The following is a 20372-nucleotide window of genomic DNA, read 5'->3' as shown; positions in this document are numbered from 1 at the left end:
AATCAGGCAGTTTTGTTTAGCTGCTGCTGGAAATCTTTGTGCCTGAAAAGGTTATCATCAAGTAAGAATCCATAAAAAAGAAATAGTCATGCTTTCATTAACTTTTCAAACCATTTAAGCTTGTGGAACACTTTTGAAGAGACAAAAATTGTACAGATGATTAAATTAGCCAACAAATCAAGATTTAAAGATTAATCAAAGAGTAGGCTATAAGAGGGCTTCCTCAGCCTTCCAACTCATAAACTAATGATGCCAAAGACTGACAAATAGTAACAACACCATAAAAATAATGAAGCTAGAGCAGAGGTGTTAAAACTGCAATTTCCTGAATGTCCACTTGAAGCTCGCTGCTAAAGCATTGGGCATTTCATAAAAACCAATAAGATAAAGATCATCCTCAAACCAAACATGATCATGCAGCAAAGTTCAAGATGATTAGTTGAGATGGCACACTTCCCTATTCCAAAACTGTGCGGTGATTTTTTGCATTTCCTTTCTTTTTCTTTGTCGTTCTTTTTTTTTTTTTTTTTTTTTTTTTGCATCCAATATTTTGAAGGTAATACAGGCAGGTACACCACAGTGTAGAAACTAAACCCCTCCATCTACGTCTTTGCCCATTGTGAGGTCAGCCAAAGTAAGGGTAAAGGTGCTATGAGGGCTAGCCGTGAAAATTACAGGATAAAGACTCCATTTCCCATGAGCACCATCACCCACTGTTTTAAGGATGTCACTCTTGTACGGTAGTCATGCTCATCTGGGTTGGAATAAACATTATCACAAACAGTTTTGCCCATGTTTTAGCCCCTAGCCCCTGCTCTATCAGTCTCCTGTTTAGCTTTCTGTCTTTTTTCCCTTTAGCCAGTTTAGCTTCAGTGTCTGCCGTTACTTCAAAATAGATATAAGAAATCCTTTTTAGCAGACAAAAGGACATTTTGCTGCTTACTGCAAAGCCTGGTTGGCCCACATTGCTGTCATTAGGATTTTATGGTGAATGGGTCATACAAGGATACTGAGAAATATCATATAGAAATAACCAGTTTTGATGCTGATAATCTGATTTTAAATCTAGTATCATAAACAGGCAAATATAGAAAAGCAAGACTACTTGAATATAATTTATAAAGTGCACAGGACCTTTAAGTAAGCTGATCCAATATGGTGACCACCCTCAATAGGGTTTAACACTCTGCTTCAGAAGTAATGTGTGATGTCACTGAGACTTTGTCAGTGTTTGTTTCACTACTATTATGACTATCTGTTTAGTGTTAACATGTTGGAAGGATTTTATGTAGTACTTCACAAGCTGATTTCCTCTTTTTACAGACTTTGCTCTAAATTTAGAATATCCCTCAAGTTTTCTCATAAAAGTGGTTTTAGTCTTTTTTTTATTGCCAAGTTCCAAAGAAAAGAGCATATCCTCAAAATGTAATTTATTTCCTGTGTAGCACAAATAAACTAAACCACTCTAAGAAGATGAGGTGGAAAAATACCGAGTGATAAAGTTATAGTCGAACAATCTGGGGAAGACACGCGAAACAATCTAACGGGACTTGCACGACATCATAAATAACTTAAAAATGAATGGCCATATTCATTAAAACAATAAGCCAAGAACTGGCACAGATGCTGTCCCCTTCCAGATCAATGGGTTATTTTGCCCCTCCTCCAGTCTGTCAGGCAGGCACACCTTTCCCACCCGGTCCTCCAGCGTTCCTTACCTTCTTGACGCTTCTTTCAGCCTCGTTGTCTGGCGGTGAACTCTCACCCCAGCTGCTTGGGAAATGTCATACAGGCAGAGGCCCGTGCTGCAGTAGGGGGGCGTAATAGGAGGAAAAAATAACAACATTTTCACTGCTCTCACTGCATCTTTTATTCGTCTCGCTGCCGTGCAAGTGCCACATCCCGCTACAGCCAGCAGCAGCAGCGGCCGCCACCGATAACCACTCGCAGCCTCAGTGCTTATTTCGCATTAGAGCTAATATAAAAAAAAAATCCGTGCCAGACATGTGAGTAGCAAACCATCGCTGTCATTCTCCACTTTCCCGTTGACTGCTATATACTCACGCTATTGTGTGCTCACACCAATGGGGAACAAATGCTCATTGAACCGTGTCGTTGTGCATTTAGTGTCAGTGTGCTGGTTCATGGTAGCATGGTCGTGCCGGGGAGTCCGTGCACATTGATGGGGCAGATGAAGCCTGGCTGTCGGCTTGTTTTGGAGCTCTGCGTCGGCTTCGCTAATTGAGCAAAAAAATGAAGAAAGGCTGTGATTTTCTGCTGTATATAGCTCAGATGGAGAGGAAGCCCATTCAATCACTGGTCGTTGACAAGTGTGCATTACAGTTAAGCCTTTTTTGTGCCCTGCTTGCTTTGAGTAAAGGAAGCTGTGGCTTGTGTGTGTGTGTGTGTGTGTGTGTGTGTGTGTGTGTGTGTGTGTGTGTGTGTGTGTGTGTGTGTGTGTGTGTGTGTGTGTGTGTGTGTGTGTGTGTGTGTGTGTGTGTGTGTGTGTGTGTCCAACCTGGCATCTCCAGTCAGATGTGGAGGCCCAGGTTAGAGCTCACATAATGCGGCGGTGTTGATCTGAAATCTGTGGGGCTGAGTGAGGTCGACAAGGAGCAGGAACCAGAGGGTTATTTCTGGCGCAGATTTTTACGACTTGTTGATGTGAAGTGTCTGAGGCAACATTTAGTCTAGAGCTTTAATCTTTAAACATTGCCCTATGTCTATTATGTTTATGTTTCTCTCCTGATTTCAAGATGCACAGCTGGACTCTTACCATTGAATTTGCAAATTCTGGTCCGGAAATCTATAGAAATTCCCGGTCATTATATTAAATAATAATAATAATTCGAAGTGATCAAATATGATTGTGCACCAGAGAGGCTTTTACTTCCAAGATCCTAGTGTCAGTGCCAAATATTTAGTCTTAGCCATTCAAATAACCCTGTACCTTAAGTATTTGGCCCAGCATGAATAAAAATTGGTGATTTAAATACGATATCAGCAATACAATTTGATGGATTTTGTGAATTGCTATTTGCAGATTTATGGATAATCCAGTAGATGTCAGTTTCTCTGATTCGCCTGAACTAGTTTGTCCTTACTCTGTTCTTATCTACATGAGTGGGATAATTCAAAATGCTGACAAGTAAATGCTCAAAAATCCTTAATGTAACAATCGCTATGATGTTGAAGTAATTTTCAAAAAGGTTCAACACATATGTAATCTGTAGTTTATTTTTAAAGACTGATAGAAGACAGATGTGAGATTTGAATTGGAAAGGGATGATATCCAACAGTTTAAGTAGCTGTCAATGATGTCCACTTGTTAAAACTAACCTAAGTTGTTTATTGAGACTAAAAGTGAAATTCAATTTCTGTGTTAATCTGATCTGTGTTTTAAATGGTCATAGGGGGAAGAGCATCACACATCTCCTCAGGATGTCAGCCCAGCAAACTAACTGGCTTGTGACAACCATGCCCAGTCGAAGATCCTGGGATTGAGTTGGAAATCCCCTCACTGATGGCCTGGACTAAGTAAGCAGCTTGTGTCTGTCTGTTCCCTGCAATGGATTTTTCATTTAGTTTTGTCTCATATAAATTAATGTCTTCAAATTAATTAAATTCCCAATTAAATAGTTTCCTGGTGTTTGTTGTGTGTGTTAGGTTTCAGCTAGCCTGCTGAAGCTATGGGGAGCTGTTGGAGCTGTCTGTACAGAGACCCCATCAGAGACAACCATCTCACTAAATTTAAGGTCAGTAAGAACAAAATACATGTCATCCTCTATTTTCCTTTGTAGTGACTTTTTTGAAAAACCACTGATGAATATTCTAAACCATCTCGATCTCCTGCTTCACCATTTCTGCCCCATGTCCTAGGTCACTAATGTGGACGATGAGGGCAACGAACTCGGCTCTGGGATCATGGAGCTCACCCAGACTGAGCTCATCCTTCACACACGAAAAAGGGACGCAATCCGGTGGCCGTATCTTTGCTTGCGCCGCTATGGCTATGACTCCAACCTGTTTTCTTTTGAGAGCGGCCGACGTTGTCAGACTGGACAGGGTAAGCCCCATTTTTCAGTTTCTGAACTTAAGAAACAAAGATTCCATTTTCTACCTTTACATCCAAGTATTTGTATTTTCTCTTATATGCACCTTGAAGTAGTTAAGCTTGAATTTTCTTTCTATCTATTTTTTTTCTGTCATAGTATAAAGAAAGTGCTGATCAGTTAGTATAGCATGGTCACACATTAATCATTGTCCTCTGACTTCATGCTCAGTGTAGGAAGCGGTGCCGTTGGTTTTGGGACATTTAATAAAGGAATCTCATAATCAATGATACATTTTTAAATTACTACCTTTGAAGTGAGAGGCAACTAGAAAGATTGCATCAAGTGAAACTAAAGTGGAAAAATTAGGCAAACAACAAAATTGAAAAACCAATGCTTGACAACAGCTAACATTTGTATTTTACTATCTCATAGCTTCATTACAGTACAACAAGAGTATACCAACCTTCCACTGGATCCTATAACACTATCAGACAACAAGGAGAGTTAATATTTGCTGTTGACTGTTCAGGTGGTTATTAATCCAAGGAAAGGTTTTTTCATACTTCACATTAACTTCCCATCCTGACTGTACACCATGCTATGGTTTTCAGTGTAGATAAGGTTACTTGTACAGGAATATTAGGGTCAGGTTAGGCTTTTTTAGGACCAGCTGGTAAACGCTAATGTTTCCCATATAACACAAAAGAAAAAGACTTTGGTGTCATCACAGGAATATCGTGTAATATATTTTGAATACGAGGGATAATGGTACATCTTTTGAGTCTGTCTCACAGGTCACATTGCCCAGAGTTTTATGTTCATACATTTTCTAAACTTTTCTTTCACAGTCATGTATCTAACACATGTAGTTCTTACTGTCATATGTAGTTAAAGGGCAACTCCGTTTTTTTGACACCTGGACCTTATTTATAGGTGTGTGCATGCTCATATACTCACTGAGACAAACATCGTGCAGCTCGGAGTCCTTCAGAAGTTATTTAGATCCAACCGATTTTAGCCGCACTTACGGCAAGGGAGCTTCAGTGCGGGACATAATCTCTGCAGAATTGCTCATTTCGGCTATATTTTTTCATCCATCGCCAGTTTTATCATAAAGTCAGCTCATCTACCGTCTTCAGACTACGACTTCGAGTTTGACGGTTGTCCTTACCGGTTTGCCAGTACCAGTTCGCATTGAGTCGTGGACGTGCTCCTGTTTGTTGTTCTCGAGCCAGCTCTTGGTCTCTCTCCCTCTGCATCCGTCTTTCATGGAGCTCCTCGCCCGTGTACTCAGGCTCAAACCAGTAAGGACAGCTGTCAAACTCAAAGTCATAGTCTGAAGACGGTAGACGAGCTGACTTTATGATAACACTGGCGATGGATGAAAAAATATAGCTGAAATGAGCGATTCTGCAGAGATTATGTCCCGCGCTGAAGCTCCCTTGCCGTGGCCCCCGCTAAGTGCGGCTAAAATCGGTTGGATCTAAATAACTTATGAAGGACTCCGAGCTGCACTACGTTTGTCTGAGTGAGTATATGAGCATGCACACACCTATAAATAAGGTCCAGGTGTCAAAAAACCGGAGTTGCCCTTTAAATTAGACTACAAATGAAAATAAATTGTTTGTGCTATGTTGCTGTGGCTTCAACCTCAAGTTTGTTATTTCTCAACATGTTGACTATTGTTAGAAAAGACAGTAACATCTTCTAACTTAGGTGTGGATTGAAAATCATTGTGTCACAATGTTTTTTTTTCTCTTTTGCTTATTTGATCAGGAATCTTTGCATTCAAGTGTTCCCGGGCAGAGGAGATTTTCAATCTGCTCCAGGAGCTGATGCAATGTAACAGCATCAACGTGGTGGAGGAGTCAATGATGATTCGCAGTGGTCACACACCAGAGATGGAGATGTCTCGCACACCACAGACTCCAAACAGTGAGTCACAGCACCAAACACTCGCTCACTCACTCACAGACTCACAAAAACACACCAGTTCTGCTAATTATAAACTTGGATTATTTGTAGAGCATGCATGCAGATGTAAATCTGTAAACAAAGCTGAGTTTTACGCCAAATTATACTTAATGCTCAATCAGAATTTAAAAACAAATTACCATCATGTGATAGTTTCAGGTTATACTGGGATTCATTCTGGTATTGAGATTAGAATCCAACTTATGCCAGAATATTGAGGCCAATGCTGACACCACCCTAAAAGAGGAGAGTCATAGTTCACTGTTGAGGGGCTGGTGTGAGGAATTTTAAGATTATATAAGGCAGTGTTTTTTCAACTTTTTTTGAGCCATGGTACATTTTTAACATTGAAAAAGTCCCACTGTACACCACCAACCAAAAATATAATAAAATGATACTACTACTAATAATAATGAATTTTATTTGTAAAGCACTTTTCATCAAAATGATCTCAAAGTGTGACAGTAAAGCAAGGTTAAAAACAAAGCAATGTTACAAACAGGTTAAATGCTTTCAGGGAAAGCTTTTTTAAAAAAAGAAAGGTTTTCAGGCTCTTCTTGAAAGAGTCTGTTGCTTGTGGAGCCCTCAGGTCCTCAGGGAAGGTATTCCACAAGCAAGGAGCAGCTGAGCTAAAGGCCTGATCACCAATCGTACAAAGCTTAGTCCTGGGGGGCAGAAGGAGGTAGTTGTTACCAGAGTGGAGGCGTGGCAAGGTTTGTGGTGTGAGGAGTTCTTTTAGGTATGGGGGGGGCGTTTCCATGAACGCAATGATGAGTTAGAAGGGAGATTTTGTATTGAATCCTGAATGAGACCGGAAGCCAGTGAGGGAGTGAATAACACTTTGTAGCCTGATAACAAAGTCTCTTACACTCACACATGGTGTAACGTGGGCCTGTTCAGATGAACACAAAGCTGATAACTTCTTTTGTGACTGTGTCACAATGTGCAACATTTTTGATTTAGCAACAAGTTCAGTAACATAGTAGCTAGCTCTGAGGTCTTGCTTTTTCACCTTTGTGATTTGTCCCACAGAAGTTGGCTGTTTCACCATGTTTTCACATAGGTGATCAAAACAGTTTGCCTGCTTGTTTGATGCATTAAGTGGTTCATTTAAAAATGGCGTGTAAGCTTGTCTAGGGACATGGCACTGTTGGATAGCTTTTCACCACACACAAAGCACACCAGAGTCGGTGTCATCACATCCTGGTGAAAGTAAATCTGAAAAGAAAGCTTCCACTCTACTGCCCAGAATTCACCGTCTTTGTCCTTTGACAACCTCCCATACTAGAGCCTTCATCAGGGTCTGGATTTTTTTCCTGTTCGGAGTTTGGATTATTACTTTTCAAGAACTTCTCCATCCCTTTATATTAGCTACCTGCTGCCACCTACTGACATGAAAGGAAGTAGATAATGTTCAAAGCATAGCCACTAAACGATGGCATGTTGTTACTTTTTTAGACCAACAAAGTGAAATTGGATAACTTCCCATGGCACACCTTACAGTATCTCACGGCACAGTGGTTGAAAAACACTGGTATAAGGAACAGTGTATAGTGAACAGCTGGCTGTGCAAAGTGCAGCAGCTTGACAGGGTGACCGAGATTTTTGCCACTCCCTATATCCTGCTTACTATCCAGCAGTGTTTTCCCCAGGTTTACTGCCTTGTGGGCCAATCAGAATTAAGTGTTTAAAACAGCAGCTAACATTAGCTGCTCTGCTAGGTGTGTTAAAGACAGCGCTGATGGTGAGGTGAACGTCTGGGCAAACTGTTCTTGACAACTTGGTGACAACACAGTTTCTAAAATGGTTAATATAACAGAAGTTGACTGATGCATTAAACATCTTGCAGATTTTTTTAAAAGTATGTTAGAGATACTGTAAATTGATCGATAAGGGCTACAGCACAGAAAGTAAAGCAATTCATGCCCTTTTTATACATTATAGATTTCATCATGCATAAGTGCTCTTAAGCAAGGCACTAAACCCTAACTGAATATGACCCTGTTGCCATTAGTGAGTGAATGAATGTACGTTTGTTAACCAAAATTTCTAATTGAAAAGTGACACAGGAATGAACAGTTTTGATGGAAAACACATTTTGAGTCATGATAACAGAATGAGCTGATGTGTTCCATTATGATATTTTTAATAGTTTAGTGGCTTTAATGCTGACATTAATGAAAATATGTTGAAACTTGATTAGATAACTTCTTAACCTCTATAGATCAGTTTTTGGATCACTTTAGAAAGATGTTACAGACAGTCACCAGCTGGTGTCAGTGTTAGTGCAGTGTTGGCTTGTGCAGCACAGTGTAAAGAAGTAGAGCTGCTGCTTTGGTTACTGTGGATGATGATGATGCTGGTGTGAGTGGATGCTCCCACTTTCAAAAAGTTTGCTGTAGTATGGGGACATCAGGTTTCATTTGGCATTGTTTTTGCCTTGATGGTATTTTTTAATTGATTTCTTTTCTAAAAATTGCAGCTGCATTGAGATTAAATAAATTGGAGGAAAAGAGGAACAAACTGAATCACATTTATTGTTGAATGTATGAAGCCATGTTTTCTTTCTTTCTTTCTGTGTTTTACATTAAAAATATTCAATAATTCAAAATTCATTGTTTTTTTAAAGGGGCAATTCAGTCAATATGCATGATATGAATATATACCCTCTTTATATCTGAACTTACCCTTAAACAGAACACTCAAATGACAGCACAAAAAAGGGGGAAAAAGAAATAAATAAACAAAAAAGATTTAGAATGAATAATAAACAATAGATGTAAAAGAAAGTTTTTATTTTTTAATTGAATAGATTCAATAAATTATTTTTTTAAATTCAAATACAAGACAAACATCAAGACAGAACATTTACAGTATGAAAACAAAATAAAACAAGAACATCATAGTAATGATAATTTGGGCATAAACAGGAAGATACTATGTATTGACATAGCCACATTATTTGAAAAGTTCATTTTCTGTATTATGCAAATGATCATTGGATAAAAAAAGGCTTCTGTTCGTTAATATGTAGTTTTTATACAAGGAAAAAAGAAAAATAACAACCATGAAGCAAAACTTTATCAAATATGCCAATAAACATATTTTGATTAACAAGTTCATCATGGAACTCTTATTAACTTTTTCCTGATTTTACAATAACACATCAACATTACCCAGCAAACAGGTGAAAGGTGCCCAGATATTTCGAATGTTTCACCAAGAAAAATAATCAGACAGTAAAAACATACAACAGGGGTGGTAAAGTACTGACATGTGAACAGGGATAATCATGCATAATGATGTGAAAAGGCTGGTGAATAAGCCCTTGAAATATGCCCTGAAATTTCAGTCTTTGCCAATCCACTAATGCCACTTTGGAGAGCCTGGGCTCCATTATCTCAAATGTTGTCCAGAAAGAGGTCCCAGATGTGGTAAAACTTGAAAGGTTTGTTCTTGAGCCAGGAGCTTATCGCTTGTAAAAGGATTAATTCCATAACAGACTGAATCCTCTGTGAATCAGTGGGTGCAGAGTCTGAAATCCAGTGAAGAAGAGCACATCCCCTTGTACAAAAAGAAGCACTTTAAATAATCTTAGTGACAAAGCAGCCAATGACCAGGACATCTGAGTCCAAGACACTTTTTTTCAAAAATCACTTTTAAATCACTTATCACTTTCATTGTATACTTAAACCCAGAAGTCATAAATAAAGGGATATTCAGAAATACGAACTTATGCCTGCTTTCTCAAAACAGGGTAATGTCACGCTGGTACCATATCAGTAAATTGTGTGTATAAAGGTCTATTAAGTTTATCAACTTGAAACTGTCATGAGCATTGGTAGGCTCGTTTGTATTAAGTTCAGTATCCTGCATCTCTTTTCTTATTGATAAACTGTCATATATATGTGCGTGCAGCTCCGGGGTTTCCTGTTCAGGCGTTTCCAAATGGATACCCTGGTTATCCAATCAGAGGTGATTCCTCCCAGCCCTCTCTTGCTGATGATCATGGACATAGCCTCATGGGTTTGGAAGATCAGGTAAGGCCTAGCTATGCCACTGGTTGTTCACTATATCCTCAGCTTGTTCCTGACCTTATGCTGTTTGATTTTTTCCTATCAGACCCACACTTATGTAAACACTGTTAGTATGGAGGGGGATCTCCCTATGCGTCACTGTGTGCACTCCTTGCCTGAGGTGCGGCCCACTACCTTCCCAGAGACCACACGGGGACCCATGCCTGTTGGAGGCCAAGGGAACCTGCAGTCCAACCTGCGGCGTTGTCCCTTGGAGGAGCACAATGATCCTCAGGTGTTCTTACAGCCGTCCTCCCAGGAGGTTAAGTTCATGCTGGGCCCCACACCAGCACAGCGCCATCTGCTGGAGAGAGAACGGGAGAGGCATGGGCACAATCCTCACAACCTTCAACCAGTAGAGGGTGCAACAGGCTCAGAAACAGAGGGGGATGAGCCCTCTATGCACTTGTGCAACTCTCACTCCTATCATCATTTCCATCACCATGGGCACCGACACCCAGGCCTCGAGCATCCGGACAGCTGCCAGAGTGGAGAGCTCACCTACGAGAACATCAACGGGCTGAGGAGCGGCAGGAAGCAGAGGCTGAGTCCAAGCAGCGTGTCCCAGTCTGTTGGTTCGAGCAGCAGCAGCAGTACAGGGGACAGCCACTCCCACTCCCTCCTGCACCCGCACCTCCATGGCCCCTCATCTCTGCCCCCTCAAGGCTACCCCATGAGCGGAGGCCACCGTCGGACAGCCCTGCTCAACTACGAGAACCTTCCCTCTCTGCCCCCAGTTTGGGAGTACAGCGCCCTGCAGCGGGATGAGGACCAGGAGGAGGATGATGATGATCAGGATGAGGATGAGTATGAGGAAGAGGAAGAGGACTTTGATGAGTACGAGTTCTCGGAAGGTCCTGGGACACCAAATGGGTACCACCAGGATGGACGGGGCATCCACAGGGATGCTCTACAGAACTATGTCAACACAGAGCAGGTCCAGCCACCTCGGATCCGACACGCCTGCCCCCCGCATCCTCGACCGTGTCAGCCCGACCGAGGGGGGCGAATATTTAGCTTTGATTTCCGCAGACGATCGAGGTCAGGGGTTGGGGGCTGTGAGCACGGCCACATGCCTCCGTCAAGGCAGCTGAACTACATCCAGGTGGACCTAGATGGAGAACCTCCCTGCCAAGCCCTCAGCGGTGCCCAGAACCAGCCACAGCACCAGCGTCTACCACCCAAAAAATGTGGCCCGCAGGCACCACGGCGCAGCGAATGCTACGCAGTCATTGATCTAAAGAAGACCGCTGCCATGTCTAACCTGCAGAAAGCTCTGCCCAGGGATGATGGGACTTCCAGAAAGACTCGCCACAACAGCACAGACCTGCCTCTGTAGACGGTGTTCAGAATGAAGAGGAGTGATGAAAACAGATGAAGGCTTATTCTCATCTTAGCACACTGGACCCTTCACTGTCATCCATCGAACCAACTGTCAGACTGACTGATACAGTACAGGTACCTAATTAGAAACGAACTGGAGTCTATCTGTGCATATAAAAGGAAAAGGAAATCTCTGAGGAGAATTTGCCATTTTATTCTGTGTTATTTATTAGATATGTGTTGTGAAGCTCTCTCAAGAAATTTGCAGTTTTTACTGCAAACACTGTTTGCTGGATAAATAATATATAGACAAATAAGAATAAAATCATATATATGTATATGATTTTATGCTTAGCTATGGCTAAGAGCAGAGACCTCAGCTTTCGGTGGAAGCAGTCATTGCCATACTGTTGGAGCAAATTCCTCTTCTTAACCCCATCTTGTTCCTATCCTTTAGTTTTTCTACATCCATGTGTTTTTTTAAGGAATATAATATATGAAAGTGAAAATTGCGACCCTGCTTACAAAGAAAGGATAGCTGTGGTGATCATGAAGAAAGATCTCCATGATACTGGCCGATATTCATACCTCATCACAAGCATCGAAGTGTAACATTGTGGCTATTAGAAGAGAGCATTATTTGTTAGAGTATGCCTACAGAGCATTTTGCACACAATCCTATGGAATTGTATTTATCATATTTTAGGAATGGTGTCGTCCAATCCGAAAAAAGATAATTAAATGAACAGATAGAGAATTATTCCAAACTGAGTGATGGTAAAAGTAGCACACGTGGTTTACAAAGAGCTCCCGTCTGTCCTCATGCAGCAAATAAAAAAGTAGCATATCATCTTTAAAAACTCCTCCTGCATATCACTGCAGAGCTGCAGGAGGTCCACTCGGTTTACGCTTGTCACAATGCACTTTTGACCGGGGGTTTATGAAGCGCTCTTTGTTCTCTGATCCCCGCAGGGCTTGACCGTGTCCTTTTACCAAAAGCAGGGGGCCAAATATTCCATTCCTACTCAGCACTGTAGATAAACTTATGAACATGTTTTTGTTTGAGACATCAACAACCTCAAATAGTGGCATTATGCCATAACCTCACAGAGAACACGCTGAAAACTTAATTTGTCAGTTACCAGGTGTGAATGGTCTGTTTTCAAAGGGTTAATCAAGTCTGTCAAGATTTTTGTGGAGCTATTTATCAACCTCATTAGGTCGATATTTATTTATTTATTTATTTCATTATTTATTGATTTGTTCCTTTTTCTATTGTAATAATTTTGCTGTCCATGTGGAGACCAGCGTTTTGTAATCCAGTGGGTAACATGGAGACCAAAGTTTCACTTCAAATTATCACTGGTGTTTTACTGTCGTTACTGTGCTGACTTACGTTTAAAAAAGGACTGTATGTGTATTTAAAGTGCCAAATCTTAACTGCAAACTATACTGATGGATAAAATCTAACATGCCAATAGGGTTTGTGGACCGCTGTAGGACAGAGAGGTGTAAGCTCACAGTGATCAGGAGACCAACTTCAAAAAGTACTACAAAAAGAAACAGAGTTTAAAAAAACACTCATTCCAGGTCATCCTCATGATAGCCATCTGTGAAAGGGATAAGAGTGGAGTGTTGTTCGCTGCTACATTTACATACTAACAGTAGCCTGTGTGAGCTATGGGTTCATTTGCTTGAACTGAAATCTTACTCATGTTGCTCATCGCTGTTGGACATAGCATTGTTGTGATTTCTAAGATTGTTCCTTAGCAGATAGAAGTACCAGACAGTGTTTCAGTTGTCCAATATTAAGTTTAATCAAGATTACTTTCTTGTCAAACTGGTTGTCTATGCTCAACCCACAAAAGCAATGGCTTTCAGGCAAAGACATGATGTACCACTTAGATAAGAAGGACCCTTTTCCTAACAGTATTCAGAAAATAAATCCAAGACATAAATACAAACCCTCATCTTGGATGGAGGAAGCAAAGGAGCTCAGAGCGCTGTATCCAATTGAGAGCAGCTAATGCAATAAAAGGAGATCTCAATTTAAAAAACAACAAAAAAAGTGTACTCATCTCTAAGTATTACTCTCTTGCTTTAGGTATCCTGGGATTTTTTAGCAAAAACAGCTTTTTAAATTTAGATCTAAAGTTTTTCAATCGATAAATTGTCAGAAAACAAAATGCTTTTCTCACTTTCTGTACTCAATAACTTTGTCCCTAAATTGATCATTGAATGCCCTTTTATAATAGTTACAAAAAAACAATAACAGAAGTAATGATGACAAATGGTGGCTGTTTAAGTACAGGGTGTGTATGTTAACACTCCCTTTATCTGGTTCAATTACATTCTTGTTATTAGAGGAGTAGCAGAGTGTAGCTCACTCTGTACAGCATCACACACGCTTTAACCTTTCCCCTCCAGAGTTTTTCTCAATGCATTATTTAAAGCCTGCCGGACTGTTGCTTTTGCTTTATTTTATGCATTTAAATAACAAATATTTATCCATTGGTTTTCATGCTAATGCTCTCACTTTCAGTATGAGCTTCTTTTCCTTTCTTTTTTCTAACTTTAAGTCTTAAAAGTTGGATAGACCTCTTTGAAAAACTTGTATAGAGGCTGTGGAACACTTCATTTATCTGCCAAAATTCACCAAGTATTATTCTATTTTCGAATTTTGTTGGGAAAACAAAAAAAAAAAACACAGTCCAATCTTCTGTTTGGATTTAACTCAACCGCAGCTCACTCCTGCACGCTGAAGTCTGTTTACATTTTCAGCTGCTGAGCACAGCTTCACTAGTTTTATTGTTGTGTTTTGTTCGTCTAATTGCAATAGCTTGGGTATGATGGTTACACCCCACAGGAATCTGAAATTTGGGAACAAGTCTCATTTGCAATTTGCTCTGATGGTGAAAGACTTAAAGTTTATGTGAGAGAATGATTCAAAGGATCTCCTGGCCAGGAAAAATGTGATGTTTGTACAAAGCTACTTTTATAATGAGCTTTAATCCTAATGAAATTTTCCATGTTTGTTCCACTCAAAGTTCAAATTTTATGATAGTTAAATTCTTACATAACACTGAGAAAAGTCAACCAGGTTTACCCAATTAGATGTTTGAGAATCAGATTTTATTTGGACAATGTGAGGTCTTTCATCTCTGCTTCTTTTGCAAATAATTTAAAACCCAGTCAAACTAAACTGACACAGATGTGAAGCTAAAAATCAATCAAAATATCAGATTCATAAATTGGTAAATGCTAGGCTATTTACATCAGATTTGGCCTCAGATTTGAAGATGACTGTATTTTGCAAACTGTCACATCTCCAAATGACACTCCAAGTATCTTTTAGCCTGATTATTTGACACATTGAAAAGATGTTCACATTTTTTTTGCAGTAATAGCTGAATTTGTGTTCTATCAAGCTCAACCAGAAAAAAATGATTGAAAAGTGGTCCATGGAGCTGTACACTAAATGTTTTCACTCTCCTATTCTTCTCTAAAACAGAAGTTTGGTTTTGACGTCAGGAATGTTTACTTTTCAGTTCCAGTTTAACTGTAAAAGAAAAATGGATGCTTGTTTAGTTTATTGTCAAGCGCTGTGTTTGCTTCAACTCACATTATCAGCGTAGAAATCATTGCAGTACTTCAGTCATTAAGTGTTCAACTTTCAAACCATTTGTATTGTTTCATATGGGTGTGAGAAAGTGTTTTCATCTTAGCTCTGAGTTACATGTGGTTTTTATTGTCATTGAAAAAAATCCATTTTGGAATCTGTTAATTCTCCTTGTTGGAACGAAGTAACCTCATCAGCACTTGAACCTGCCTGACTGAAGCATCAAAACCACAAGCATCTTGCCCTGTGATCCAAAATTAATATTCTGTTAAGTAGATTTGATCTGCACAAAAACTACTCTTCACTCCTGAGTTCAAGAAAAGTGTAGCTTCTGCCTCATCACTCATCACAATTGACAGGTGTGTGTTTTTACATGCATTTGTGTCTGCTCCAGGCTGAGTTCACACTTTTGAGAAATCATTAACGCTGCTCTTTATTAAAATTCTCTCGGGCTTGTGTGACCTGCAGGTGAATGAGCCACTAGCTGAGATAACTGCTGTCACCGTGAAGTTCCCTAAACTGGATTTATTGTCTGCATTGCTTAACCAAAAGGGCTTGCTGTGTGTTTACTGTACAAACATGAACATTGAAGTCAATTTCAAGAAATTTCTCACTGTGCCTTTCATGTTCATTCCAGAAACATTTTTCATGTCTTGTAGGGAGGGGACGTACTGTTAGTGAAAATAGCAGATAGAAAGTCACAGCCTTTTACTGACAATGATGCTGAAAGAAAAAAAGTTATTTGTTTTGTTTTGTTTTTTTTTTAAAGCTGGAGTTATATTTTAAAAGAAATGTGCCAGTTCCTGTTTATTTTTTCACCATATGATGTCTTATATTATATTTTGGCATATCAGACAATAGGCCATTTTTTCTTTCTTACATAATATAAAATAAGTGCTACTCTCATGTCTGTACTATTAAGTTTATGGCCTCTTGCAGATTGATGTCTTGGTTTCACATTAATACCAGTTTAAAGTGAGATACAATCTGCCCACCAGCAATCTTTAGGATATAGAATGACCATGTTAAGTCTTGATTGTTAAATGTGAGCCATGCTGGCTTCGAGCTGAGTTAAATTACAAAATTGGTAGCACGAAAGCTACTTAAAAAATTGGCCTAGCTTAGCAGGAACAATGCTAGTCAGATTCAAATGATACCTACCAGCACACTTTCACTGTACAAATTGATACAATGTATTTATTATGTTTAATCCATGCCAAAGCTCATATTTGATTGAAGCGAAAGATGTTTTCTGGCAACCAGCAAAAACCCCTGAAGGTCACAAACTGGCCGCATTTTCACTTATTGACATCTTTTGATACCCACTGAGGGTAGTGCCAAATGTCATTTGCAGGAAAAAAAAAAGGTTCAGCATTTTTAGGGATTACATGAGCTATAATCTCAATCTGTAGTGTGAAAAGGCCAAACAGAATGTGATTGAAACAGTGCAAAATCATGACTCCCTATGTTCTGTAATGTGTAAAACTAATTATGAGTCAAGATTTGTTTGTCAAAATAACGTCCGATGGCTATGGTGTGCTCCATGACTCTGATTTATCATCAGCAGTATTTCTTCTCATAGTGTTGAAGAAAAAGAAAACTCCTTTGAGACATTTCTGTTTTTTTATTTTTTTTTCCTGAAAACTTTTCCAGGTTAAGTTCATAGAGTGCAGCAAAAGTCAGAGTATTTGAATGTTTAAAGAAAAGAAAGAAAGGTCAGCACCATGTTGTAACACACCATCTCTATCAGTGGTTTTCCATGTCATGTCCTGGGGAAAAAAAAAAGAAGAAAAAACAAAGAGAGACCATCACAAACAAATCTGCCATACTGTATAACATTCCCTTCTTGTTCATGTTATGAGATGAATCTCTGTTAAAATACTAAAATTATTAGAAAATGTAATATCTCTTATTATTATTATTATTATTATTATTATTATTATTAATGTGAATTTCTTAGATTTTTTTTTTTCATTTTTTCTTTTTTTGTCTGCTATAAGGGTGAACTCACCACCAGGGGGAGACGTACGGGTCTTAGATGTACATTTTTGTGATGGATTTGTGTACATGCAGATTGCATTGGCCTATCTTTGTGACTATTTACCAATTTATCAATAGAATGAGTGCCAAATATGCTTGAGCATGACAAAAATCTGGGACCTACAAGAACCTGCAGGTGCTCTCTGTCTCATCTATGAGACTCCAGTGACTCGCTACTGTTGTAGACTACTTGGTACAAGAATGCACACCTGAAGGTTTGACCATGTGAAATATTTTTGCTGAAAGGGGAAACTCTTTTCTTTGTTTCTGTCTCAAAATCATTTCTTTGAATATTTGTTGTATGTTTCTGTGTCCATCCATGGCTAATATAAATGAGTATGCAGTGATGGTCGTAACATGCTTCCTTTAGAGGTGAATATAAAAAGCTGATTTGCTCCATTTGTTGGACTGTCAAAAAGAAACATTGGATCATTTTCATTCTTTGATCATTCCACAAAGAGTTTGTTGCGTGTTATATGATGACCCCTTCATCCCAGTCAGTCCTAAAACAGTGAGCCTGACATTTGGTGACTTTTACCATGAATTTTATGAATTATACAGTGTGGATTTGTCCAAAATGTATAAGTAAATGTAATTCTAACATTAAAATGAAGCTATGAAAATATTTCTATGTGCACTGGACAGTGTATTTTTTATGTATTTGAGCAAGCAAAGAAAAAAAAGGTCCATCCAGGTCTGTATACAGCTCATCATAACAAACACAGACTTTCATACTTGAAAGATATTTTAAAGCTAGCACTGTCATATTTTTATACCAGATATGTCTACCTTCACTACAGTGCAACACCTTTCAAAAAGAACACCTTTTTTGAAGGAAAGAGACACTTTCGGGGCTGTTTTAGATCAGATTTGAACTGCGTTAGGGAAAAGATGCTTTGTTTCCTCTGGTCTATTTATTATTTTCAAAGGAAACATTCAAGACAGGACCCAACTGACCTGTTTACGCTTGTAATACAATACACAAAGCATTGAAAAAATAATCACTCATCCTCCAGGCAAGGAGCAGCGGGAAGCTGTGCTGTGTGAGGAAGAAAAAGTTAACTGTGTAAATACCTCTCACAGGAGATCTCACTGTACGGCCATCTGCTGTTCAACAAGCTGCTCAGAGTTTATGAATTCATGTCACAGTGGACACAGTCATGTGTCACACTTTTGTTAGACTAGAAATGATCATGAATTCATTCAACAGTTGTTTTGCAGCTGACCATGAACGTCTTCTGAGCATGTATTTCCTATCTGCCACAGTGTAAACAGATTTACAGAGAACTGTAAATATTTGCCTTAAATGGTAGCTGTCTGCTCTTGTGTTCATGTCTGTCTTGTTTTACAGTCAATGAATCATTGTATCTGAAGAGGAGCCTAAACAAATAAAGCAGAGCTGTAATTATCTCTTATCTACTTAGCATTGCTGATGTAAAGTCTGGCAGGTTTTAACTTAACTAAGGCACTAAATATTTAATTTTGTTGTAACAGAGCACAGGTAGACAGACAATACCTCTGTGTGGCGTCATGAAACTGGCTCCACAATTAGATGAGAGTTGGATTTCTGTCTGAACGCCGATTGTGCCTGAAATATGATCAGCTGAAATTTCCAGTCTCTCTGTGGAGTTTTTACTACAAACAGTCCACTATGTAACAGACAGAGAGCTTTATAGGGAGCCGGTGTGTGACAGGAAGTTTTGGCTGGGTTGCAAAACAGCAGGACTACAAAATCTAATTCAAAATATTGACTGCCTCTGACATTAAACTGTTTTTGGCACTCAGCAGATGTCTATATACAGAAAACAAAGTTATAAAACCCCACTTCAACTGACCAACTCCTCAAAAGACAGTTAGCAAGCTAATGGGCACAGCTAGCTGAGGGACAACTGGTGATTAAAGTGTAATAGTCAGCTGCTCAGAAATTTGTGAGGACATATAATAATTAATGTTGTTTTTTCTGTCATTATGTGTACACAAACAGGGTTCTGAATGAATGATAATCACTAGATCCACTATGTGATGAAGCAACATGTCAAGGCACCAGCTTTTGCTGATGTTTTGTCATCTTATGTGTTCATAAGATGTGTGTTCTGTATCACGACCAAAGAAGGTATTAAGTTTTTTTTAGTCTGTTTATTTGTTTTAATCACCATGTGATAGTAAGCTTTAAGAGCTGAAAATTCAACATTATTCTTGCAGACCAAAATTTTCTTTACATTAACCATGTAGGCTGCTGCCCTAACAACTCTTTAATGTCCTCCTCTAGTGAACTCTTGAACCAATTCAGTACAAAAATGGAAATTATTGCAGCAATTAGTGTGTTACCCTTGATTAAACACAATTTTAACATATTTTTTCATATTAAATTGAAAATACTGATACTGACAGATCAAAAACCAACCCATCACAAAAAAAGAAAAAAAAATACAGCAATGAAAGGCTACAGTAGCAGCCATGCTGACTGCTTTTTGTAAACCACTCATAGCTGTCAGATCAATGCCAAACTAAGCATGTTATTATAACCACATTATCAGTGCTTACATACTCATGTATAGTATCACGGTCTGCTGTGGTTGACATCAGAGTTTTGAATATAAGTACACAAACAATAAAGAGATAACTTAAAGAAAATACTAACTTATGTGCATGAAAGTTGATCAGTTCTTACTTATACTTTTCCAAAAAAAGTCAGTGGATCACCAAATCATAATCAATGCATCTTGATACCTATCATCAAGGATAAAATAAATAAACTTAGTTCCTATTCATTAGACGGCATCATAAACATGCTTGGACCTGGAAACTTGTGAAGTTAACTGAAGCAACTTGAACAACTGACTAAAGCTATTCAAGGCTTGATAATCCCTCAAACATTACAAGCTCTGCGGTCTTTATACTAAGTATATACTTTATAAAGATACAGACAGGGTTGGAAAAAACTAAAATGATTTAACATTTCACAATACATGCCCCAAAAATTATGACACCAACAATATGTTATTGTCTTAACCCCTTGGTGCCTGTTGTCGCAAATTTGAGACATACCCTGTCAGGTCTTGATGCAGCTGAAATGACCATTGTATCTCATTATTTACTGTTGATTCATGTTGTACACACACACCAAAGATGGTGTCAGATCCTCTTAGTCACAATATAGTGGTCAGGGGATGAACTTCTTATGTCTGTGTGTGTGTGTGTGTGTGTGTATATACATATATATATATATATATATATATATATATATATATATATATATATATATATATATATATAGAGAGAGAG

The 20372-nt window shown here is 38.9% G+C and overlaps 1 protein-coding gene across 1 annotated transcript; it reads left to right on the top strand.

Annotated features, from left to right (window-relative positions):
• The first annotated feature begins 1759 nt into the window (after window positions 1-1759).
• frs3 (fibroblast growth factor receptor substrate 3) lies at window positions 1760-17712 on the top strand. Its single transcript, XM_074671629.1, has 7 exons — window positions 1760-2006; window positions 3414-3537; window positions 3667-3755; window positions 3880-4066; window positions 5832-5990; window positions 9948-10069; window positions 10152-17712. Exons 3-7 carry the CDS (start codon window positions 3690-3692, stop codon window positions 11442-11444), a joined length of 1827 nt encoding a protein of 608 aa, XP_074527730.1. The 5' UTR covers window positions 1760-2006; window positions 3414-3537; window positions 3667-3689; the 3' UTR covers window positions 11445-17712.
• Window positions 17713-20372: the final 2660 nt, after the last annotated feature.

Source organism: Halichoeres trimaculatus, unplaced genomic scaffold, assembly GCF_033239565.1.
Source record: "Halichoeres trimaculatus isolate MK-OKI-2021-1 unplaced genomic scaffold, fHalTri1.1 fHalTri1_scaffold_1, whole genome shotgun sequence".
Taxonomy (NCBI): Eukaryota; Metazoa; Chordata; class Actinopteri; order Labriformes; family Labridae; genus Halichoeres; species Halichoeres trimaculatus.
The sequence above is the reverse complement of the archived record's forward strand: the minus strand, read 5'-3'. Positions and strand labels throughout refer to the sequence as shown.

Coding starts and splice junctions, on each gene's coding strand:
- frs3 (XM_074671629.1), top strand. CDS start 3,690: ATGGGGAGCTGTTGGAGCTGTCTGTACAGAGACCCCATCAGAGACAAC. Junction 3,756..3,879: donor ACCATCTCACTAAATTTAAG/GTCAGTAAGAAC, acceptor CCCATGTCCTAG/GTCACTAATGTGGACGATGA. Junction 4,067..5,831: donor ACGTTGTCAGACTGGACAGG/GTAAGCCCCATT, acceptor TTATTTGATCAG/GAATCTTTGCATTCAAGTGT.